Source organism: Talpa europaea (assembly GCF_964194135.1).
Source record: "Talpa europaea genome assembly, chromosome: 7".
NCBI classification, from domain to species: Eukaryota; Metazoa; Chordata; class Mammalia; order Eulipotyphla; family Talpidae; genus Talpa; species Talpa europaea.
In genome coordinates this window covers 24,871,426-24,898,611 of record NC_140074.1, presented here as the reverse complement: position 1 = coordinate 24,898,611, position 27,186 = coordinate 24,871,426, and the positions used below count along the sequence as shown (strand labels likewise).

Here is a 27,186-nt window from a genome sequence, read left to right as displayed (position 1 = left end):
TATAAATATTCAATTGTAATATGTATAAACCAGATTTTTTAAATTGTGAAATTCCAGTACTACTTTTTGAACACTCACACACATATATATACTGAAATGTTGCTGGAAAATATCTGTGTCTCTCTTGTCTATATTAATTAACCAATTATTTTGGTTGAAGCACATGTTTAGTTACTATCTTCTATAGAACAATTTCAGTCATTGTTGATGTCTAGACTTTATTGATGCCAAAGTGAATTATTTTCCAGGAACAAGATAGTGCTGTACAAAGTATGCACAAGAAAGTAGAAAAATTAGAAGGAGAACACATGGACTGCTCTGACCTTTTACGGCGACAAACAAGTGAACTTGAATTAAGTACGCAACGAGAGGAACGTCTTAGAAAAGAATTTGAGGTATACTTTTTCATTCTTTTATAGAGTGTGTGTGTGTGTGTGTGTGTGTGTGTGTGTGTGTATAAAATCCAGGCAACTCTTATTCCAAACTGCCTGCCTGTGTCTATGCAGGTGCTGTGTTCTCCTTTCTCTTATTTTCCCCTAATAAACCTACTCTTTTAAAATAAAATCAATCAATCAATCAATCAATCAAATCAAATCCAGTTAGTAAGTTAAGGTCAGAGAAAGTTTCACTCTATAATAAAATTTAAAAGTATCTTTTGGGTGGCATATATTTATATTTAATATTTGGTTTCTTTGAACATTTTCTCGTGTAAATAATTTTACCCCCAATTTTAAAAATCTGTCCAATTTGAGCAGTTAATTATCATGGAATATTTTGAAAGTTTGAGGGCAGTTATTCACTTTTGATTGAAAGTGGTAATTTTCTTCAAATAAATCTCTCTATTCTACTAAAATTAAAATCCCCAAAATAAATTCTTGTAAAGAAAGGCTGTGGTAGGCTTGTAAAGTGTGTGTGTGTATGTATGTATGTATGTATGTATGTATATATAAAATTTATGTAATTTACTATATTAAGATATCATTTTCAGTCAGTAAAGACAAGAAGGATTTAGTGAATTGTGTTGAGACAATTGGTTAGCTGTTTGGGAGAAAACAAAATTATATTCTTATTTTATATTCTAAAATAAGTTCCATTTAGATTAAAAAGAGTGAAATATTAAACATGGTGATAAACTAAAAAGAAAATGTAGATTAATATTTTTCTGTTCCCTGAGTACAGTGTGACTTCTAATCATAAAAGCAGAGGAGTAAAATCAGAAAAAGTAGATTTATAGCTTTGACTAAAAAAAAAAAAAAATTAAAGTCACACAAGCAAAGCACCCGCAAATTATCAAATGAGAAAATATATCAAAATGCAAATATATCATTATCTCCATATCTATCTCTGTACCTAAATCCCTTCTTTGGTAATAAAAAGGAGAAAATCTTTGTGAAAACAATCAAGGATATCAAAGAAGATACGAAAAAAGAATTTCAGATGGACAACAAATACATGAAAATTAACTTCATTACAGTGTAAGAACGACTGTAATGCTCATAATACTAAGATTAATGAAAATGATAGCACTGAGCATTGATGAGGATGGTGTTAAAAATTCCTATACCTTCCTGGTGGTAGTGTACATTTATAAACCTTGGAGGAAATCAATTTCACAAATTATAGGGTCTGTCTTCAAGAAATTATCACATCCTTCTGAGATTTTCTTTCTCCTGGCCTATGGCACAGCTGTATTCCAGGGATACAAATAACTTGGTGTCTTTTTTCTTTGTTATTTGTGAAGCCACCACCCTATTTATGCTGTAGATTTCACACTGACGTTTCATAACATCAAAGAGAAACAGTATTTCTTTGTATAATCTTTTTTATTCAGTGTGCAGGGCATTTGATGACCATTTTGGTTAGGAGCCTCACATTCTTTGTTTTGAGGAAATCTTTGGTATTATTTTTTCCTAATTTCCTCACCCAGCTTTTTTCTTTATTTCTTAGGCTTATTATTCAGTTGTCAGAGCAACTGGATTCGTGTTTTTTCTTTCTTTGCTTTTCTGTTGTCTATCTTTTTGTTCTTACTGCTCCTTGGGAGGTTTACTTGATTTATTTTCTAATCATCTAGTGGAATATTTTCTTTTTAAGTTTTGCTAGTTCTTGTTTTCGGTAGCATTTTTATAGCATCTTATTCCCTGTTTTAGGTCTATTGTGTCATTTGTTTATTTAGTAAATGTTTATTGAGATTGTCAGGCATGCTTCTGGGGGATTGAGACACAGCAATACATAAAACAATGTCTCTTCCTTCTTGAAATTGACGCTTTAGTCGGGAAGAATCACATATTAAATGAAACATAGGATGGTAAACCCTGTGGAGAGGAAAAAAGTGGACTAGGGAGGTAATGAGTGATGGAACAGGATGTTTAGTTTACCCTTTTATGGTAGTGGTCCTAAATGGTTGATTTAATAAGATGTTACTTGAAAGGGATGAAACAATGTGATGTGCGGAGGAAAGAGCATTCTACATAGAAGGAATAGAAAATGCAAAGACCATGAGATGTGTGTGTTTGAGGAGTAGCAAGTGGGCCATTATGACTGAAATGGAATGAGCAAGAGGGACTAGTAGGTATATAGGATAGTAGCCAGATTTATGGGGGTTTGAAAGTCTTTTGTAATTAATTTCCTGTATACTCTTTAGAGAACATTATACGAGGCCCTTTGCGATGAGAGATGATGTTGTTTTAGACCAAGGCAGTGAGTGGTAGAGGAGGCCACCAGATTTTATGTATTTTGAAAGATAGAACTAATGGGATTTGCAGATTGAGTGGACCTGACTTGTGAGGGGGGGTAGGGAGTAAAAGATAATACCAAACATTTTGGCTTGAGTAGATGGGTGTGGGGTAAGTAGGAGGGAAAAGCTTCAGGCTTTTCTGCCCTCCCACTGCGCATGTGCACTTGGCCAACCTGCATGGCGTGGCGCGGAGGCCTGAGCGCAGTGGAGACAAGGGAGGTGTGCCAGAGACTGGACGGGCGGGCGGAGTGCGGGTACCAACAGTGGAGAGCATGAGGGCACCAACACGGCTGCTAGAACCGGTAATGAACCTACCGGGTATGGGTTGATTGCGCTGCATTTGGTGTAGACGGCAGGATGGTTCAAAGCAGGACAGCTCGGTGCAGACGGGTATGGAACCCTCTGAAACCTGGGGAGGGATTGCCAGGTGGCCGGCCAGGAGCAGGTGGTACTCAGTGGCCAGCCTCTTCTCCCAGTGGGCACCTCCCCAGGAGTGGCCAGAGGTGGATGGATCCCCGGGGCAGTTGGAACAGGCCCTATACAAAATAGAAGAGACCCTGGGTGGATACAGTGCCCGCGAGGTGGCAGGGCTGTGGGATGGGTGTTTCTCACAGCTCTGCGAGAGTCTAGGCAGAAAAAGCGATCCAGAATCCAGCACCTGTGGGATGAGATGCGGCAAGAGATGTGGAAATTGCAACAATGTTTGAGGATTCTGGAGGAAGTTCGGAGAAACCGACCCACCATTCGGAAGACGCCAGACTCCTCAGGAGAGGAGGAGTGGGAGGCTGGCCCTTTGCCTGAGTCTCAGCCAGTAGTGGCAAACCAACTTGTGACTCTGGAGATGCCGGACAGCTCTGGAGAGGAGGAGGAGGCTGGTCCCATGCTCCGGGCCCATCTGGTGGTGACTCAGAAAATGAAGCGACAGCAGCCCATGGCCCCAGGGGGTGAGGCTGCTGGGCCACCACAAATGACAAAATTTACTGCATACCGACCATACACCCAGGTGGAGCTGGTGGACTTGGGCAAACAGTTCCACCAGAAACCGGGGGAACCCTTGGCAGCTTGGCTGCTAGGTTTGTGGGACCTGGGGGTGGATGGGATCATTTGTGCTTGGCACAAGAGATGGAGAGACAGGCCTCAGTGACTTTACACCCATCCTTGAGACAAGAGGCTGCAGAACAGCCGGCGGATGGCCAGGGCCATCATACCCTGCTGGAATGGATCATGGCTGCCATATGAACAGTATGGGCTGGTGCAGGAGATGTGCAGGAGACAGTGAGCAGATGGCAGACGTTTGCTGAGCTCATACAGGTACTTTGGGAATTGGGTATGCGGCAGGCCATGTTCAGTGTGAATACTTGGTGGTCCTGACAACGAGCGTTTCACAGCAGGGATGAGAGACTTGGTATTAAAGAGTGTTCCCTCATCCTCATTTGGATCCCTCATGGCAGTTCTAGCACCCTATGTGGGACCTGCTACGAATACTAAATGCGAGGGGCAGGAAAGGCGGCCTGGCTTCCGTGGAGGCGTTGCTGCATCTTGCGGCTGCTCCCATTCAATTGCAGACACAAACTCTGGATATTTTGTTAAAGCCTGGATTTGGACAGCAGGGCAACATCTTATTGCCTACCTGGCGCAGACTGTGGCCTGGGAATGGCCCTGGACTGTGAAGGCTCTCCACATGCACTGGGTGGCCCTGATAGCCTACACTTGGGGTTGTGGCCTGGAGGCCAATTTACAAATAACACCTTGGGTGACCGCACAGTGGCCACCATGGGTGCGTGTTACCCACCCTGGGGTGGCAGATCAGAAGGCAATCCTAAAGGGGACATTCGTGATGACTTTGTGGCCTATTATGAGCGCTCCACTTTTGCTACATGTAGAGCCCTCTGACGTGTCTTTGCTGGCAAAGTGAGTGTGGTACTCGCGACCTGGAAGGCCACTGATGCCAGCTACAGTATTATCTTCGGACACAAAATTGGCGTGTATATTGCCAGATGGGAGGGATCTCCCATTGCTTGTACCAATAACTTGTTTATCTTTCTGCCCATAGGAGAATTGAACTTAGTTATATTGTGATGTATACTGTTTGCTTTTGTGGGCCATGGCTGCAGTGCTTGTTTGTTAAAGGAAACTTGTATATATTTGTATATAGATTGTATGGTGGAAAACCCTGAGGAAGTGGATTGTGGGGTAAGTAGGGGGGAAAGCTTCAGGCTTTTCTGCACTCCCACCGCGCATGCACACTCGGCCAAATGGCGTGGCGTGTTGTGGCGCGGTGCTGAGGATGGAGGAGCACAGTGGAGAGGATGTAGGTGTGCGGGAGACTGTGGAGGAGTGCCGTGGAGTGCGATGGAGTGCAGGTAGAACAGCGGAGAGCATGAAGACATCAACAACTGCTAGAACTGGTAATGAACCTACCCGGTATGGGTTGGTTGCACTTCAGTGGGTAAATGGCATTGCCACTTAATCAACTGGCAAAGGATGTAACTGGAATAGATTGGAGGAAGATTAGTTTTGTTTTAGATATGTTCACTTTACATGCCCATTAGATATTCAAATGGAGATGTTGAATAAGCAGTTGAGTATATGAATATTTGGCTCAGAAAAGCTATACTGTAGGATAAGGAGATGTGCCATACATTATATCTGGGAAATTTTGAAATGTTACAACGTATAGGTTTTCTTGTTTCTGCAAAGAGTGAACTGCTAATTTCCTTCTTGGAGATTATAAAATGGAAGAAGGAAGTGGAGAAAGAATCTAGATGTCATATGGCTCAGTATTCAGACTTTAATCTGGTTTCAGTTTTCTGCCCCTCTTTTTCTGCTCCCTCTCTGTATATACCTGTTTCCAATCTCTGATTGAGAGTCACCTTTTTCAGATAATGAACTTCCAGTGTGTGATCGTTAGGGAGGGGTAGTTTGACTAATTGGAGTAAAGGTGGATGCCTGGACATTAAACTGCTCACATTGATGATCTAAAAGAGATCTTTTTTGAGCTATAATTTGCATAATTTTAAATTCACCCATTTCTAGTATATAATTCACTGGTGTTTAATATATTCATAATTATGTAAATATCCACTACAATCAATTTTAAAATGTTTTCATTACCTCACTAAGAAACACCATGTATTAATCATGGCTTTCCCATTGCTACATCCTTCCCAGCCCTAGATACCATAAGTCTGTTTTCTGCCTCTAGAGATTTACTTATTCTGTCCATCTCATACAAATGGAATCTGACATTATTGGTTTTTTTTGTAATTGCTTTTTTTTTTGTTTAGCATGATATTTTAAAGAGTTATCTATGTTGTGTCATGTATCAGCACTTCATTCCTTTTTATTTGAATAATATTCCATTGTATTATGTATCACATTTTGTTTATCCATTCATCAGTTCATAGACATTACTGTTTTCATCTTTTTGCTCTTATGGATAATGCCTCTATGATAATTTGTGCACATGTTTTGTATGTATGTATTTTCACCTCTCTTACATATAAACTGAGGAGTGGAATTGCTGGGTTACAGAGTAACTATGTTTAACTTTTTGAGAAACTGTCAGACTGTTTTGCACAGTAGCACCATTTTACATCCCCACCAGTAATGAAAGAATGTTCCAATTTCTTGAGTTCCTTACCAACCCTTGTTATTGGCAGTCTTTTTGATTATAGCCTCCCTGGGGGATTATATAATGGTATTTTATTGTGGTTTTACATAGTGGTTTTTCGTATCTACCTGGTTTCTACTTTTGTTGAATTTGAAACTTTGAAGGTAGTTTAATTTTTGTTCTACTTTTAAGAATTTTATAAGACTAGTATAGTATGGTCTCTTATGTACATTCTTCATATTTAGACATATTTAAATTTTTATTTTATATTTAAATGACTGTTTTTTGCATTGGCTATTTGACCAGCTGATGACATAATGAATGGGAATTTAAATTACTAGGGAGCATTCTGAGCTAGCTTTATGTTCAATTGTGGAGACATTAACTACCAGTAACCCTAGGGATTTAAGGAACTGTCAGTGATACTTTTAAAAGGAATTAATAAAAGGACTAATATAAACTTGTTAAAATTTTAACTTTATAGAACATATTACTTAATGTCTGTAATATCAGAATAAAACAACTTATATGATAGGTTTTTAACCTTAGAAATGTTTTAAATTATAGTGAAGCTTTTTAATAGTTGTATTTCATGAAAAGGTGATTTCTTTATGTGCCCAGGCCAAATAGTTACACACACATATATATTAATCTAATAAACTATATACTGTTGTGTGGCTTAATCCTCTTAACATGGATCAATGGTTCTTAGATTAAAAAAAAAAAAACAACAACTCCCAATCCAATTTTATAAATGTGGTGCTGGATACTACAGAACCAAGGGAAAAGTGAACTGGAAAAAGAAATATCCATGACTTTTATAAACCTCTTTACAACTAGGGGAGTTTTTATTTTATCATGGGAAATAAGCTTAACTCAATAAGAAAAGAGAAAAGAGAAGATGCAAACCTAATTCTGAGAGAACTGAAGAATCTTGTGAAGATTACAGTGGAGAGAGAAGAGTCTTTGCAAATAAATTCTGAATTGCTTCTGTCAGTCATATTCTATATTATAGTAACATAAAGAAGCATAGAATGTAGCTTTTTTCTCTTATGTTTATGTTCTATACCACACTCAAGTGGAAAATAGAAAATGAACCTCAGATTTCATATTGTCCATGAAACAACCTGATGTGATTCATCTTTTTAAAGCCATGATGTGTTTCTAGGAATAATTTTTAAACACTCATTTGTGTTGTCGCTAACTGTAAACGAATGATGAAATCACCTGAATTACACAGTTGTGCTTATAAGTATTATACATTTTTGCACTTATGTTCATAATGGATTTTAAAATTGGAAGTTCATTGAAAATTTGTTGAAGATGGAGGTTTTTGATACCATAAAAGGTAAGGATGATTTTCAGAGATGCTAAATTAATTTATTATCAGGCTAGTTGGAATATGTGGCCTATAAAATCTTTTCTTGAGATTTCCTTTTTTTTTTTTTATTATCTGTGGTTTCTTTTATTATACCTAGAATAGGACTTTTCCCCATTACACTGTTTTACAATCTGAGTGATACATTCCATTATTCATTTCTTATGAATAAAAAATTTCTTTGTACACCAATTTATTTCCATAGTCATCCTGAGAGTTTTACATGTCTATTCTGAAACTGTTAAGTTTTTGCTTGTTGCCATCCTCAGTGACTAACTTTGAGATTTTTCTCTTCAAACTGCAGGTAATCATGGTCAAAGATAAGTACATGGAACTGAATTTTTTGTACTTTTCAGCTATTTCTTGAAATTGCTCAGTAATTTTAGAGTAAGAATTGCTTTAAGTGAGCCTGTTTATGTAAAATAATCTAGAGGATTCTAGGAAACAAATGTGCTTTGGCTAATAAAAGTTACAAATAAATTATAATTCATTGCAGAGAAATATAAGGAGTGTACCTTTGAGGCAAATCAGTTTTCATCCATGACACAGGTTTTTTTTTTTCCCCCTTGTAATGGAAATGCTCATAGATGCATCAGAACCTCTTTTGGCCTTACAGTAATGACTGAAGACCTACTATGGTATGTGGACGTAGCTTTTAGGTCCATTTCCTTTTTCGATTGCTCTATATAGTAAAGTAAATGTTAATGAGATGATTGTGAAAAGGCTTTTTTGTTTGTTGTTCATTTGTTTTTAATCTTGTGTTTTAATGAAGCATTTGTTTAATGTTATTGAAAATATAACATGTTTGGATTTCTGTGAGGGTAGAATTTGGTGGATTGGACTTCCCCAATTAGGTCAGCTGTTCACTGGTGTACAGGCTTTGCATGTTATGAGTCACAAAATAAGCATTAATCTTGCTTCTGCCTAGAGTTGCTTTTCTCATGTACTGTGTTAAAAAAGCCATGGAAAGTCCAGCAAGACAGAATCACAGTGAAGGTACAGTTCTCAGTTTCTCCACCTACCTACAACAAAACTGCTGTAAAATAAAGCAAAAAAATCCCCTGAGGGGAAAACAGACTACAGCATACAATAGGAGAATCTTCTGAAGGAAAAGTGTAGGAGAAATTTGAAGTGAACTTTGTTTGGAGTGATAATAGAGCAGGAAGTACAACCCACAAGAGGGAGCAGGGGCTGCTGTGCAGAGGTCCCTACAGCTATTGACTCAGGCCCATGCCAACATCTGGGCTCCTGAGACCTGGGACTGCCCTGGCAGCATGAGCAGGCACCCACAACAGAGGATGCATTGCTGGAGAGCTGCTGAGGGGCTGAGTGAGGACTACTGGCTTGTAGCTGAGGCTCTTAACACAGAACAGCTGCAGTCTGAGTTGAGTCAGAACACCTGAACTTTTCTATAGATGAGACACTACTTGAAACCAGGGTGAGATACCCAAGAAATCTGCTGCCTTCCACAAAGTTTGAGACCTGCAACAGTAAAATATGTTGAAGGAAATGTTGGTGATATCTTCCATGTTATCATCAATAAAGTTATTCTGGGTGACTCAAGCCCTATGGCAAGGGTATTAAAAACAAAAATAAACAATTAGGATTACCTCAAGTCAGAAAACTTCTATACATGAAAGAAAATGTAAAACAAGTAGACCCTGCAGAGTGAGAAATAATCATACAATATAACTGATAATGGATTAATGTCCATGATATATAAAAAAAACATGCAATTCAACAATTAAAAAACAAATAATAGTTAATAAATGGGCAGCAGACATGGACAATTTACTAAAAAGGCTATCCAGAAGTCCAAAAGACAAATGAAAGAAATGTCACTTTTAATGAGATGCAGATTCAAACTAAATGTAATTACCACTTCACACCCATGAGACTGGCACATATTAAAAAGACCCTCAATAACAAATGTTGGAGAAGATGCAGAGAAAAAGGAGTTCTTTTACACTGTTGTTGAGAATGGGAACTGATGCAACGATTATGGAAAGCAATCTGAATTTAGTAAACTAAAATGGAAATATCTCATGACCCTGTGTAGGGTAAATGGAAGTTACCAGGTTTTTTCCACCCTTCCACCATCAATTAGCATCATTGATCTTATATGCCAGCCTGATGGCAGACGTCTGGAATGTGGAATGGGCATGCATGAGTGGGTGGGTGCACCTGAGCCCAGAGACTTGGCCTATAAGGGTGGGGAGGCAACAGAGGACGGGAGGGGGCAGAGGTATGTGCAACAGAGAGCAGTAGAGACCTGTAGAGAGACCACGAGAGAAGGCCAGAAAGCCCAGGAAAACTGAAGATTGTGGGGGGCTGGGAGGCCTGTTAGCTTCTCGGCTCCCCGGGTCCTCCCATGTACCTGATTACCTCACTACAAATGGTGTAGAAAGATCATTAAAAGCCTGAAAAAGCGACTGAGGGCTTCAGGACTCTCCTTTAACCGTCTGCCCAGATCCACAGTGAACCTACCTCATGCCTTGCTGGCACTTCACCCTGCAATCCCACTCTTGGGCTTATATTCACAGGATGTGGAACCATCAACAGAAAGCCCCATAGGTTTCACAGTGCTGATATTTACTATAGCTGGATGTGGGAGCATGTTTATCTACGGACGATCAGGTCCATCACAAATCTTCTTTCCCTCCCGTTCTCCCTTTCAGTCTCATGTTGGCTCATAACGTTGTAGTCCTTTTATTCCTTCCTTTCCAGGTCCAGCTATGTGCATTACACATGCTGTCTGAGCCCAGGTGTCCATAATGAAGGGAGGTTTACAAGACCCTGTGGCAGGTGCTGCCCATAGAGGCTCAATTTTATCACATACCATATTATTTTAAGTGTAAAATGACAAAATCCATATGAAACGTCCTTGGGAATGATGATTCTTAGTATACAATTGTGGTCTTGATATCCTGCATCAATGTCAGTACCGCCCCGTGTACACATGGCACTTAGCAAAGTAAGTTCTTTGCTAAGAAAACTCACATTATGGGTCAGACCGATTAAATAACATCACCTTTCAAGTTCTTTGATTAGGAAAAGAAATTGTTCAGGACTCATCCGTTGTTCTTAGTTATGATCCTCCCAATATATGATGCAGGGAAGACGGGTGATACTAGATGGTTTTTGTTTTTCAAATACTTAGAAACTGACCCTTTGAGATGTCTTCTTGGTAATAAATACTTTCAGCTTCAGGACTAAAAGTACAGCAGTTACTCTTTTTTCCCCTCCACATAGGGAATAAATACTATAGTTGATTGTTAACAGACGTAGAATTATTTACATCCAGAAAAATAGAACAAAATATACCTACCACTAACATCATCATTATAGAATTAATAATGATCAGTTATTATATCATATAATTAATAATTATAATGATCAGTCCCCTAGAATCATCTTTTTGAAGATGGGTTATTACTATGTTGGTTTATTATGAAAATGTCATTCAAGGGAAATACAGGTGATAAAAATCTAGAAAAATGGTTATTAAATAAACAATCATTTTTTGTTTCTATAGCTGTGGGTATTTTGGAGTAAATTTCATATAACTTGGAAACAGTGCCATATAACATACTACTGAGAAATCTACATGTGATATTTCCTACCTGTTCTGCAGCTATCCCAGGCCAGGTAGTTTCATCATCGGTTCAGGCAGCTCGAAAGAGAAACCTGGAGCCCTTGGCATCGTCCCCATAGTATAAGGGAGACAAGCCAGCAAGGACACAGAAACTTGGGCCCCCTGTGAATCCCTATATGCTCTTTCCTCTCTGAAGCTCTTTGATGCTCTCTGCCCCTCTGCCATCCTCTGCTGCCTCCCCACCCTTATAGGCTCAGTCTCTGGATCAGCTGTGCCCACTCACGCACACCTATGCCACACTCAAAGTGCCGCCAAGAGGCCCGCGTGTAAGATCACAGGTGTCAACCATTGATGGCTAATGGTGGGAGGGTGGAAAAAACCTGATCACTTCCATTTACCCTGTACTACCCTATTTTTCTTGATGTCTGTTTTAGCGGGTAAATATCATATATCAAATATTTCTGTGACACTGATTTCAGTTCATGTGTGTCTTCTGAGCTGGATTTACTCTATTTATGGAGGAATGAATGTAGTAGGAGAGGATTTTGCCCATCTTTTAGCAAATTCACTTACACATTGGTACAACTTTCATGAAACTTGGAACAGGTCCTTGGGAGCCATGGAGCAAATATGTGGACAACAAATATGGTCTGGATATATTTGATTAGTTGTGCTGCTGAATTGGAATTGGTGGCTATGGCCTTTGTTAATGATAAAATAACATGTACCAAAGGATTGGATGAGAGGCATCCATCTCTCTATTGCCTTCTTAGAACATTCACTTTTCTTTAGTGGGGTAGGTTATTTAATTGGGCATAGTGTAACTTAATGAGATATAAATCATAAAATAATTAGGTGAGATGAGTAAATAACATTTGCTGTAATAAAACTTTATGGGCAGTATATTGCAGTAGGAAAGGTCATGGCATCCAGAAAATAGTAAAATATGTCATCATCGTGTTACATAAAAAATTCTGCTTTCCTGTTATTAGAGAAAAGACATAGTGTAATACTTTTATTATAGAACAATGTATATAAATTGATCTGTGATATGTACAAATGTGTTGGATGTTGTATTTTAAACTGAATTGTTATGCTTTATGCCCTCACTTTTTTATTACACTTTTTTCTGATTTTTCTACTAGTTCTCTTAGGCTATTAATGGGATTTTTTTTTTTTAAATGGAGCATGTTGATGTTCCTCTGGCACCCTCTGCTGGACATAAGAATTAATTCACCAGAATAGAAGGAGGAAAAACATTTATTAAGACTTTGATTTAATTACATATATCAATAAACCCAACTCTTGGAAGGTTTAAACATTTGAATATTATTTGACTTTCAATATTGATTGATAGGTTAGTAAGCATGAACAGTATACAATTTTGTTTTCTGGATATTTCTCTCAAATTGGGAGGTGTGAAATACAGATGTGTTCTCTGGTTTATTATTTGAAGTTGTATGGTTTTACCTAGACAGGAAAAACAGAACCTCTTGACTTTTAGAGTGGAAATTAAATAGCTAAGTAATATGAGTAACATACACTGTAGAAATGAAAAGAAACCTTGAATTGTTAGTTTCTTATCATGGAATCATGAATAATCTGTTTTAATAAAATATAGGACTACCATTTTGGTACAGAAACTTGCTTATATGCTTTTTTTTTTTTTAATGACTTTTTTTTTTTCTTTTATAGAGGCATGTTTTTTTTATTTATTTGTTTGTTTGTTCCGTTTTATACATGAACTGGGTACAGTCAGAAGCGCGGGAGGGTGAGAGAATTCACCAGAGCCAGAGCGGGGAGCAGAGCAGGCAGAAGGACCGAAGTACACTGCTGAGGGGAGCAGCGGGCGGCAGGAGAGGTCTGCGCGCCATGTGGGACCCTCCTATGGTGGCCAGGGAGCAGCTGGGAATCGAACCGGCGCTGCAGAGGCTGCGGGCAGCTTCGCAACCCAGCGCTCAACCGCTGCGCCACCGGGGAGGCCCAGAAACTTGCTTATATGCTTTTGAGAATCTGAAATAATATTAACATTTTTAGATTGTTTTCTTTTCTCTGTGTACTCTTTATTAGCTATTTGCTTGTCTCATCTTTTAGTCTCAGTGTCTCTGAGCTGTTTCCTTATTAGTTAAGACACTTTCTGAATTACAGAATATAAAACAAGCATACTCAATACAGAAAAAGTCAATTTCAAAATGTTTTAATCCATAAAATGACAGGAACATCATCCTTTTGGGGTTAAAGAATTTTATTTTACTAGTATTGGCCTATCTACTATTAGTATTGTGAAGCTCTTCTTTTAATCTTGCTATACATAAGAATTTCTCTACTATAGTGGGAATTAAAATCTTGATTTAGGTGGTTGTTACTTTTTTCTTTCTCTATGGGTTTATCTCTTCTGGCTTTTCATATAAGTGAAATAATACAATATGTGTCTGGTTTCTTTCACTTAACATTTTCAAGGTTCATCCATATTGTATTGGTGTTCAAGTCCTTTTTATGAATGAATAATTTTCTGTTGTATGCATGCACCATATTTTGTTTATCCATTAATTCATTGCTTAATAGACATCTGTGTTCTTTCCACCTTTTGGCTATTATGAAAAATGCTGCCATGAACATTTGTTTGTAATTTTTTTTGAACATGTTTATATTTCTTTTGAATATATATCTGGGAGTGGGCTTGCTGGATTTTTGATATGCTTTAAAATTTCTTGAGGAACTGTTTTCCATAATGATGGCACTATTTTATATTCTTAACATTAATGAATGTGGTTTCCAAATTTCTTTACATCCTCACCAATACTTGTTATTTTCCATTTTTAAATTCTGATCATCTTAGTGATCGTGAAGATATACCTCTTGTGATTTTAATTTGCATTTCCCTAATGGCTAATAATGTTGAACATCATTTTATGTACTTAGTGGACATTTGCATATCTTTTGGAGAAATGTTTATTCAAACCCTTTACTCCCTTTTTATTTATTTTTTGTGCATTTTATTTTTTTAATATTTTATTTTATGTAATTCTTACATCATTTTTCATTTTTGCACAAAGTATGCATTTTTATCTTGGTTATATTCCCCATACAATTGCACCCCCCCTTATTTTGACCCTAATCCTTCTTCTTCTCCCCATAGTGTGTCTCTGGTTTATAATTGCTTGTTGATTTTGATTTTTACTTTGTATTAATTAGTCTTTTCCCTGGTCCCTTATTTAGGTTTTCTAAATTCCTGCTATGAGTGAGACCTTCAGGTATTTTTCTTTTTCTTTCTGACTTATTTCGCTGAGCATGATCCCTTCTAGCTCTATCCATGTTGCTGCAAACTGCATGTGTTTATCTTTTTTGATTGCTGACCTTTATTCACTTTTTAAATTGAGTTTGTATTTTTTGTTTTAATACTTATATATTCTGCATATTAGACTTTTATTAACTACATGACTTGTAAATATTTTTACCCATTCTCTAAGATGGCATTTTCACTTTGATGCTCAAATTTTTAAATTTGATGAAGTCCAGTTATCCAGTATTTTCTTTGTTGCTCGTGCTTATGGCATTATATAGAATATGGCATTATATATATAAAAATATATATATATGTTGCCAAGTCTGAGGTCATAATGATTTTCCCCCATGTTTTTTTATAAGAATTTTGTGGTTTTACAAAGAATTAGACCACATGGGATTAATAGACATTTATAGGACACTGCACCCCCCCTAAAAAGCTGAATACACATTCTTCTCAAATGCACATGGTACATTCTTCACGATTGACCATATATTGTGTCACGGGACAAGTGTCAACAAATTTGTCAAGAGTGAAGTAATACCAAACATCTCTGATCACAGTAGTATCAAACTAGAACTCAACCACTTAAAGAAAGCAGGACAAACCTCTAATATGTGGAGACTGAACATCATCCTACTGAATGACAGTTGGCCTAATGAAGAAGTCAAAGAAGAAACTGAAAAATACTTTGAGACGAATGATAATGAGGACACACACAATCTTCCAGGATTTATAGAATACAGCAAAAACAGTACTAAGGGAAATACATAGCAGTACAGGCCTATAGCAAGAAACAAGAAACAGCACAAATAAATATTTTTTTGTCTCTTGCCTTAAAGAAATAGAAAAGGGGACTTCCTGATGGCGCAGGGGTTAAAGACAGCGCTTTCAAGCTATCACCAGTCACTGCAGCACGAGTTCTATCCCCGGCCAGCCAGGGAGCAACCCACATGGTGCAGTAGACCTCTCCTGTCTCACCCGCTTCTCCCCTCAGCAGTGTATTTCAGTAGATCTGCCTGTTGTGTTCCCCACTCTGTCTCTGGTGAATCTTTTCACTCCTGGAACCTCTGTCCTGTACCCCAGTTCTTGTATGCATAAATAAATATGTCTTAAAAAAAAAGAAGTAGAAAAGGAAGAATAAATAAAACCGAAGTGAGTAGAAGTGAGGAAATAATAAAAATTAGAGCAGAAATAAATGAATTAGAAATCAAAAAGTCATTCCAAAAGACTAATGAAATCAAAAGCTGGGTTTTTTTTTGGGGGGGGGGAATTAAACAAAATAGACAAAATTCTGACTAGGCTTACAAGGAAAAGAAGAGTGAAAATTCGAATAAATGGGATCATAAATGAAAGAAGTTACAACAAACATTTCAGAAATTTAGAGGATTATAAGAGATTACTAGTAATATTTATATGCCAATAAATTGAATAATTAAAAAAGTTGGACAAATTGTTAGAAAAATTTAATTATCTGAGACTGAATAGGTAAGAAATAGAAAACCTGAATAGATCAATTATAACCAAGGAAATTGAAACAGTAATAAAAAATCTCCCAAAAACAAAAGTCCAGTACCAAACAGTTTCATAAGGTCGTTCTAAGCTTTCAAAGCTGAACTAATAGCTTACCTTCTCAATCACTTCTAAAAATTTGTGAAAGAGGAATTACTTCCAGACATTTTATGAAGCCAACATTACTATCAAAACCAGATAGACATCACTAAAAAAAAAAAAAAAAGGAAAAGAAAACTATAAACCACTCTTCCTAATAAACACAGTTACAAAAATCCTTAACAAAACCTTAGCAAACTGAATTCAACAATACATTAAAACGGTCATATACCATTACCAAGTAGGATTTATTCCTGGGCCACAAGTGTGGTTCAACATCCAAAAATAAGCATATTTCACATCAATAAAAGGAATGATAAAGATCATATAATCCTATTACTAGATGGCAAGAAAGCATATGATAAGATTCAACATCCATTTATGATGAAAACCCTTGAAAAACTGGGAATAGATGGAACATTCCTCAATATAGTGAAGGCCATGTGTGACAAGCCCACAGCTACATCATTGTCAATGGTGAAAAACTATTTCCGTTAAGATCTGATAAGAGACAAAGATGCACACTTTCACCACTGTAGGTGCAATCCTATACCTCTAAATCATATAGTGTAAAATAATGTGAGGTACCATTATCTAAATAAAAAAGGAGACCAAAAAAAAAAAGTGTACAAATGCTCATAGCAGTTTCATTTGTAAGAACTAAAACTAGAAACAACTCAAGTTTCCATCAACAGGAAAACCGAAAAACCAGTTGTGGTATATCAACACAGTGGAACAATTATTTAACAATAAAGCAACTGAACTGTTGATCCATGCACCACATTGATGAATAATAAAATAATTATGCCGGAGTTTAGAGACTATGCTTCCCTGCTAACTCTGCCCTTGGCCCAGACATTTGAAAATTTCAAGACTATATCCTTCATCAATTTGTGGTTTTAGATAAGGTGTCTTCATTGCAGAAGTTCCACCTGTGCTTTATATTTTGAGAAAAAAAGATTCCAGGATCAAGGACAGCAGTAATCATTGGAGTCTGCCAAGATTTAGACTATGTAAAGTTGCTGGGTGTCTGTGGTAATGTACTCTGACTTCTCCCAGATGAACATCCTTCTACCTTGACAAGAAGAATAGAATCCTAGGAATTTGAAGTCTTTTTTGAATACAGAGACGTGTTTGCTTTGTGAAATCAAGTGAGGCATGAGTTGTAATATCTGATGAAACTCAGACAAACACCATCAATTATGTTGAAGTCAATTTTATGGAAAATTTTACTTCAGAAAGAGGCCTACCCATTATCTTATTCTTATTCTCTATTGGGAATGCGCCAAAGTAATCACAGAATAACCAATGTGAAATACTGTAATTCTTATAGTATAACTTGTTTAATACATAATCTACAGAACCAGAAAGAACTCAGGGACCTTACTAATAGTGGTATAACAATCTAAATCATGAGACTCTCAGAATACGGCCACTGTTGGAGAAACTTTGTCAGTTATCCACCTGGGAAAGAAGCTCATTGACCAAGATACTCCCCTCTATGGGTAATGCTAGGTGTACTGTAATGCCTCTGCATTGTTCTAAGTTTTACAAAGGGTTAAAGATTTTAGGATATCAGAATCAGCTTACACCATTTAGAGTTATTTTTCAAATTTGCCATAGACAAGTAATTCTGTCTCACCCTTTTGGCTACAGTAAAACTTCCTGTAACTTGACATGAATAGTGATTTCTTGTGTATACTGTTTGGAGAACACCAATGATGGCCACCTAAGGAGTAAGCACCATTAAGAATGTAGGCATTTTCAGTTTGCATTTCTATAACTAACAATGGATTACCTAAAAAGAATAAAACAATTCCATTAACAGCAGTATCAGAAACAACAAAATACTCAAGAATAAATTTAATCAAGAAAGTAAAAGGTGGGCCTCCCCGGTGGCGCAGCGGTTGAGCACCAGGTTGCGAAGCTGCCCGCAGCGTCTGCACCGCCGGTTTGATCCCCGGCTGCTCCCTGGCCACCGGAGGAGGGTCCCACATGGCGCGCAGACCTCTCCTGCCGCCCGCTGCTCCCCTCAGCAGTGTACTTCAGTCCTTCTGCCTGCTCTGCTCCCTGCTCTGGCTCTGGTGAATTCTCTCACCCTCCCGCGCTTCTGACTGTACCCAGTGCTTGTATAAATAAATAAAAATAAATCTTTAAAAAAAAAAAAAGAAAGTAAAAGGCATGTACTCTGTAACTAATGCTTCCTTCCTTCTAAGTCCTTTCCTCCACCTCTCCTTCTCTTCTGACAAATACTGCATGACCTCACTTACATGTGGAATCTGAAAAAGCTGAACTCATAGAAAAAGCAGATTGGTGGTTGTCAGTAGTATATATATGTCAAGATTTACCAGTTTATGTACTTTCAATATGTGTGGTTTATATGTAAGTTGTACCCAATAAAAAGGAAAAAGACAGCAAACTCTGGAGAATTCTTCCCTAGCATCATTTTTATATTCTGCTTCTGCCAAGTTAAAAAAAAAAAAAAAAGGCAAACCAAACAAACAAATCTACAGTAATACAACATAATAATTACAATCCTGGAATATAGTGATCTGTATGCACTTGAAAAACAATGTGTATGAGTTTAAGCTTTTAATTTGTTTTCAGGCAACTACTCTAAGAGTGAGGAAATTAGAAGAAAATATTGAAGCAGAAAGAACAGCCCATTTGGAATCAAAATTTAATTCTGAAATTATTCAGGTAAAATGTCAACACATTTTTTTTTTTGGTATGGATTTTCATAAGTTGTATTATAGCAAGTAGGAAAAACAGCATGTTCAGAGAACTGGGATTTGCATTTGAAATGGGAGCATTGGTAGAATACTCAATATTATACTTACTGTAAGGCTGTGGTTGAGGAGGGCTTTGACTACAGTAGAGTAGACACAGGATAGCCCCAGGCCAATTCGGTCTGTGCTTGTGAAGTTTTTTCTTTTCTGTAGTTGCTTCTTTGTTACAGAGGCAGGGTGGATATTTGCCACAGGCTTGCATCTTATCGCCTGCATAGTCCAAAATACTTATGATCTGACCTATTACAGAAGGATCTTTTATCAACTGCCATGGGATGAATTTGCCTTTGAAATCGTTTAGAATTTGCTCATTTTTGAAAATTGGAATTTAATAATTGTGGTTATTATTATTTGTATAGATTAATTTGTAAAGCATTTTTCTACCCCTCCCTTTTTTGAAACTTTTAATTTTTACCTTAGTATTCTGAAAAAGTGAAATACCCACATAGTTCAAAAATCAAAACAATGTTAAATTGGGGCCTCCCTGGTGGTGCAGGGCTTAAAGTCTCAGTGCTATCAAGCTATCGCCAGCCACTGCAGCATATCAATCCCTGGCCAGGGAGCTAACCCACATGGCGCAGCAGACCTATCTTGTCTTGCCTGCTGCTTCCCTCAGCAGTGTATTTCAGTAGATTTGCCTGTTCTGCTCCCTTCTGTCTCTGGTGAGTCCTCTCAACATCCCCCCCCCCCAACACACCCCACACCTCTGATCTAGACCCCAGTTCTTGTATGCATAAAATAAATCTTTAAAACCAAACCAAACCAAAAACAATTACTAAATCATTGAGAACTCTTTCTTTCACTCCTGTCCCTCTCATAACTCTACTTTCTTGGCTGCAACTAATTTTTTGTTTGTGCACTCTAAATATGGCATACCATATACAGAGATCTCAACTTCATTCTTTTCAGTATATATTAACACTACACAGAAAACCACATGGAGAACTTCCTTCTCAAAAGTTGTTATGTCGTCTTTTTTAAGCTATATATCATTCTTTAGTGATAATGGCCTTTGTTTATTCTATTATTCATGTATATAGAGAATCTAGTTTTTAAAAATGTCTTTTTATGTAAAATTTGAAGTATATGCAACAGTAAAATAACCCCCCCATCCCCCTATACTCAGATTAAAGTCTTACCTCAGACCAGTCATGCTTAATCCAGTACCCTCTTTCACATTTTACCCGCAGATTATTATTTTTATCAATTTGTAGAGTTAAGAAAAATATTTTATTTTATTATTGGTTGAAACATATTCTAGCTATCTTACTACTTGTATCAATTATCAACCTATGTATCAATATAATATATTTCAATTATCAGTTACTATAAATATGTTCAATAGTTTTATTTTATAATAAAAACTTCACTTTGCTACAGTTTTCTCCAAGAAGAAAATGATCAGTTCACATTTTCAGCTCATAGAGATGTTCAAGTAGTGATAATTTCTATAGGAGAGGAAGGACAGTTTCATTTTCAAAAACCAGTCAGTTTATTGTATTTTATAAAATAAATGTACAAATAGTAGGTCAAAATGAAGCATGTTGATGGGATGAATTATGTAATATCAGACTACGCATTTTTTTAATAGATAAGTCAGTTGTTTATTCTTCCACTTTTACTCCATTCCATTAAACATGTTGAGAAAAGAATAAATTGTCTCTTATTTATTTTCCTTTTTAAGCCAAAGCAGACAGAAAAAAAATGTTTGGGTGAATGATAATATACTGTTGATAAAGTATTCTAATCAATATGAGATCAATGCTATCATTTCTTGCCTCCTTTAAGTACTTCTTTGTCATCTGGTAGTTACGGATTCGAGACCTAGAAGGAGCATTGCAGGTGGAAAAGGCCAGCCAAGCAGAAGCTGTTTCTGATTTGGAAATGATAAAGAATGAATTCAAAGAAGTTGAAAGTGCGTATGAACGAGAAAAGCATAATGCACAAGAGAGGTTTGCAAAACTAAATTTGTAAGTGTTTTACTTTAATTTACTTTAAATTTTCTAAATTAATATGAAGCTTGTGAAACCAATGTAAGTGTGAAGTGTAGTGTTTTATTATTATTTTTTCCAATTATGTTTATTGAGATAAAGTTGGTTTATATCATTGTATTTGTTTTAAGGGTTATAGGTTCAAACCACTACATATGAATGTTTTACACCATGCCCACCACCGAAACCCCAATAATCCTCTACTATGTTCCATTAGATCCCCTCTCTCCCCCACTCCCACCATTTTGGTTGGCTCAGTTTTGAGGTCAGATGTCAAGAATTTATTACTGGTTTGGTTTTGTTTAATCCATTATTTTGTTTCTCTGTTTTTCACATGTAGTGATACCATCTAGTTTTCATCTCTCCTGACTTATTTCACTTTCTCCTCTTTTGTTCCATCCATGTTGTCTCAAATAGCAAGTTATTTTTTTTTTTTTGCAGCTGAAAAGTATTCGTTCGTGTGTGTGTGTATACACATGTGTATATACAAGTATGTATATGTATATGTATATACACCACATTTTTCTGATCTAATCCTCTGTTCTTGGGTACTTAGGTTATTTCTATAATTTGGCTATTGAAAATAATTTTGCAATGAACATAGGAATGCATATATCCCTTTTAATTAGTGTTTTTGCATTATTTGTATAGATACCTAGGAGTGGAATTGCTCAATCACGTGGTTAATGTATTTTTTAATATTTTGAGAAATCTCCATAATGTTTTCCATAGGGGCTGGATCAGGTGTAGTATTTTAAATATAACTCCATTAATCTTAGTGATAGATTGTGGGTGAGGGGCTTATTGAAATATATAACATTAAAACATGTATTTCTCTCTATAGGTAAATATGGAAATGCTTTTTTGCATTTTAAAGTGTTGTGACTATTTTTCATAGTCTCAGAAATGCATTTGTAGAAAGTAAATATATTAATATATTTTAGATTGTATTTGTTGGTATAAAACAGTATCAGGGTCATTAAAGACCCTGATTTCTATAATGGGTTGAGATTGTTTTCAAACTGCAGAAATAATAGTAGAAGTAATACTGTTACTACTGACTGGCATGCTGTTTGGCTCATTTTATGCACATCATTTCATGGGTTTTTGAAATTAATGTGACACCTTATGAGACAGCTACTCTTTTTCTCCCTGTTTTACAAACATAAAAATTGAGGTTTAATTAGGATGAGAGTGCTCAACTAGTAAGTAATTTATGATTCTTTAATATATATTTTGCCAAAAAGAATTAATAGTGGAGATTTTAAACCATTTTCCCCCAGAGGGTGAAATGCATGCTGTTGTAGATATGCAACACAATAAGTTGGTACTGTAGAGTTATGTATTTATTTTTATGATTAGTTTCCATTTACGACAAATAGATAATTTTTCCATTTACAATGGTAATATAAAGATTTCTTTTAAATTCTTTTAACTTAAGAAGTGAGTTAAAGGTATGTATTATTTAAATAGTAGCAACTATATGTATGACAAAAAAATAAAAATGGTACTTGAAAAAGACTGAAATTTGAAAAAATATAAAACCCTTTTGATTACCTTTATTAGTAATGCTTGTAATATTTCAAAACTGGTAATTCTTAACAACCTTGATAAAGCATAACCCAAAAGGTGGGCTTTAAAGGATTTTGTCACAAGTCCAAGATGAACTGTGCATCTTAATTTTTTTTAATTCTCCTCTAGGATGACTTAAATGACATTCTGTGAACGTTAATCTAAATACTTACCTTCTTTTATTTCCTTTGGACCTTTGCTTGAACCTGCACATTTATGTATAAATATGTTGGAAAGCATTTATGTAGAATATAGTGCAGACTTCTTTACTATTGCTGTGAGGTATGGATAGGACCTACAAGTGAAACTCCAAGAAATCAGAGTGCACTCCCAACAACGCAAGTTTTCCAGCAGTGAAATAATAGGCTTCTTTGGAAAACTAGTAAGTTCCCTCTCTTGGGGAGCTCAAAACAGAGTAGATGATTCTCAATTGTGGATATTGAAGAAGAAAGTCCTTCAAAGATTAGGCTAGATGAATTTTAAGATACCTGCTAACAATTAAGTTCTCAGATTTTAACTTAAGAACTTTTGTAATTGGACCTTGAAGCAAAATTTTCCCTTAAGTTTGTTTTGTTATTATTTGTGATTTTGTGCTTGAAAATTTTATATTCAAATTTTGTTTTCCTGTAAACACCAACTAACAATTCTAAATATTAGTAAGCACTTATTCTAAATACAACTAAGCATCTGCTAATACTACGAAATGCTTTACCATAATGTCCTGTATCTGTTATTCACCCCTCTATCTCTATGCCATGTTGATGATAATTAATAAGCAATAAACAAAAATTGAGTAATAATTAAAGGACAGTATCCATTAGTTGACATCCCTTTCCTTATTACATGTCCATTCCCTTTATGCCCTCTATTATGACATCCTCTTCCATTCTAATTATCTATGGTATTAGAAGGAATGGCATGACATGAGGGATGATTGGATTAAGTCATTTCCTTTTCTATTTTTTATTCTGAGTTTTCCTCAGAAACTTCTTTAAAATTTTTTAGAGTCACAAACTCTTAAGTATTAATGTTGCAAAGTATTTCTAAGTTTTGGATAATGTTTTCCAAAAGAAGACTTGTTACATTTTAAATCTTCAAATTAAATCATACCTTTATTTTGCAACTTTGAGAATAGTGAGTTTTGGGGTGGGACATTATTATACCTGTTGGCTAGAATGGTTTACCAATTGGTGATAATGAGAACATGCTACCTGAACATCACCGGTGTTTAAGTTCTTAAGCTTCTGTTTTCTCCCAGGTAGATACAGGCAGGATCTCACTAAAAGACAGTAGGAAAAAACTGTATATTTCTGAGTTACAATTTTGGTTAGTAGTTTCATTAACAATGAACATTCCTGCATTACATTATTTTAGATGGTATACATACATACATATATAGATATAGATATATATCTATCAGTAGGTGGAGTACACACACACACATTTTGAAGACCTTAGCTAAGATTTGGTAACAATAAGCCTATTTTAACAAGTATATATTTGGTAATATAATTATATAAATATATAATTTTAGAATATTCTATATTTCTGTAATCCAATTTTCTTAGTTATATTTTTTCCACCTACAACTTATAGTATGAACTAAAGCTTTTCAAGCATCTCTTTATTTTAGAGTTTCAATGTATCAAATCCTCATTAGCTGTAGTAACTGATAATGACGGCAATGGTAGGAAGCAGGAAATCATGGTAATCTGCAAATCTAGTTTATTTATTTTTTATTTTTTTTTATTTAAATAATTTTATTTAAAGTTTAATTTTTTTTATAAATTTTATTTTTATATTCCCCATACAATTGCAACCCCCCCCATTCTGACCCCAATCCCTCCCCTCCCGCCCCCCACCCCCCAAAAAGTGTCTCTGGTTCATAGTTTTTTGTTGATTTTGATTTTCACTTTCTTATAGTTATTCATTTTCCTGGTCCCTTATTTAAGTTTTCTAGATTCCTGCTATGAGTGAGACCATCCGGTATTTTTCTTTTTCTTTTTGGCTTATTTCACTGAGCATGATCCCTTCCAGCTAAATTTAATTTAGGACAACACTAGTCTAAGATATAATGTTGAATGGACTTAATATAAATTTGTTTCATTTCACTCAGTATATAGGAATTAATTTTTCTAAATATATTACCCCAAAGTATATAAAAAAGTAGCACTGTTAGTGTTTACAACCTTGATAAAGCATAACCCCAAAGGTGGGCTTTAAAGGGTTTTGTCACAAATCCATGATACATCTGCCACTTAAGTGTGTAATAGGAGTCAATAAAAGAATATTTGAAAAATCTGCTCTAATACTTTAACTTTTCAGATTAGAAAGAGAGTATTTCTCCAAAAACAAGAAACTAAATGAAGAGATCGAGGAACAGAAGAAAGTAATTATAGACCTATCAAAGAGACTCCAGTATAATGAAAAAAGTTGCAGTGAATTACAAGAAGAACTTGTAATGGTAAGGATAAAAAAAGAATACCCTATGGCAATTACTTTATTGGGTGAAATTTGATATTTAACAGATTTCCCCCCTATATACAATGGATAGTATGGGAGTATTTTTAGTGACATTGATATAAAATTTCAAAACTGCAGATGCTGATTATAACAAAGATGTACATAATAAAACCTCTTTTCTTTGTGATAATTGGGAAAATTAGCTGTACTAGTGAAAATTCTGAATTGTAGACTTTTAGGAATGTATATTCAGGGGTTTTCTTCTTTTATGGAGGTAATATTGATTTACATTGTTTTTTATATTTCCAGCTTCTTGACATGTAGTTGAAGGCCTTTTTGTGACTCCATGTTAGTTTTTCCAGCTTCCTTTTTTTCATTTTTTAAATTTCATATATTTTTTACACAATTTTTCATTTTTGTACAATATATGCATTTTCATTTTGGTAGTCCCCATACAATTCCGAGCACCCTTGTTTTATCCTACTCCCTCCTTCCCCTGCTGAAGTGTGCCCTCCATCTGTGCTGCTTCAGCAATATTAGAGTACTTTTGCTTCCTAAATGAATTATATATTTTTATGCATTTTTGTTCTTCGTTAGGCTGTTTATTCTTTTGAAGCACATAGACCTATGTTTTTCTTCTTTTCTGCTTCAACTTCCTGTACAACTTCCTGTACAACTTCCTGTACATCCTGTCGCTCCCAGCTCTGATATCTTGCAATCTGTAAAGCTTTCCATGAGTCCATCTTTTCCTTCTTTGGCATCCACCTAATGTCAGACTTCTTCCCTTTTCTGTCTTTGTGTTCCTTTAATATTTAGTCTGGCATGTTCATCACAACACTCACCTAAATCTGATGTGTATTATTTCTTTCAAGAGATTGTGAATGAATTAAACAATAACATAGCGTAAATATTTGTTGGATATAACATAACATAACAAACATTTGATGAATGGATATATTTGGTTGATGCATGCTCCTAACTTTGTAGTTTGCTGGGAGCCTCAACAAGGAGGGCATAAAGTTTATAGTCAAGTTTATATTCTTTATCTTGTTCCCTTACTCAGAGACTTATTACTTCCTTTTCATTCACACTACTACCACAGTATTTAGTGATATCAATTATTGAGGAAAGTGAATGTTTTTTCTCCTTGTCCAAAAGGTGGAGACTCTGGGTTATATTAAGAAATGCTGGAGAAATCAATGATACCCAGATAGAAAGGTAATGATGAGTAAAGTTTAACGTGTCATTTTTAGATGATCCAATATCATATGCAGTCTCGAGATATTTAATGTGCTCTAAATTCAGGAATTGATGTTATTGCTTGCTCTGTGATTGAGTTTGTAATTTGAGTACTTCAGATGTGGTGTTCTGGAAAGTTTAGAGTTCTCTATGTAGTATATTCTGGTGCCTGTCTAGTGTTATGCGTTACTCTAAGTTTCACTGGCTCGCCTATATTTTAACTCCTGTTAAAGAGGTTGAATCAGTGGAAGAGAAAAACATGTCAGAGTCATTTAGCTGAATCTTGGATTTGATCTACAAGATTATTAACACAGTATTCAGTAGGTTGGAAGAGACAGAATTGTAATAGCAACAGTGAAGACATACTAACATATAATATGCGTGAACTCTCTCAGTTCTGGTTTTCTAGCACTTCAATGTTTAGATACAAAGTAAAAGAAGACTGAATTTTCACAGAGGATGGGGTTCTTTGTGATCAAAAATATTTACTTGGTGCCAATAGATTTTTTTTTTTTTAACTTTTACATTTTGATAGATAGTTTGAAATAAGGCAAATTGTAATCCATTAGGAACTTCTGTTAGCTTGTTTGGATCTTTGACATTCATCATATAAAACACTATTGTTTTGATCATAGTGCTAAAGATTGTAGACTAATCAATTTTTCAAAGCTTCATGGATTGGGTTGCAGTTTCTTACTGATGAGTTAATGGGGTGTTCAAAAAATGTATTCAGGTTGCAACCTAAGTGATTTAGTTTCTGTAGTTCCACCTAATTAATTTATATTCCTCTCTACTTTTTCATGTCTCTTAAACTCCTAAGAGTTTATGTTTTATTTTGTTCCATCTTTCTCCTCTTTCCCCCCTTATACTATTATTACCTTTCTCCTTTCTCTTTTAATTTGCTCAGTTTTATAC

The 27,186-nt window shown here is 35.8% G+C and overlaps 1 protein-coding gene across 3 annotated transcripts in view; it reads left to right on the top strand.

Moving 5' to 3' along the window:
• CCDC171 (coiled-coil domain containing 171) overlaps positions 1-27,186 on the top strand; it is a gene marked incomplete at both ends in the record, with an annotated part of 235,424 nt that overhangs the window by 27,600 nt on the left and 180,638 nt on the right. For all 3 annotated transcript variants that reach the window (XM_084237472.1, XM_084237471.1, XM_084237473.1), the window contains 4 exons: positions 249-395; positions 18,825-18,917; positions 20,816-20,976; positions 24,895-25,033. In XM_084237472.1, coding sequence (XP_084093598.1) covers positions 249-395; positions 18,825-18,917; positions 20,816-20,976; positions 24,895-25,033 — 540 coding nt within the window. The remainder of the gene's footprint in view (positions 1-248; positions 396-18,824; positions 18,918-20,815; positions 20,977-24,894; positions 25,034-27,186) is intronic.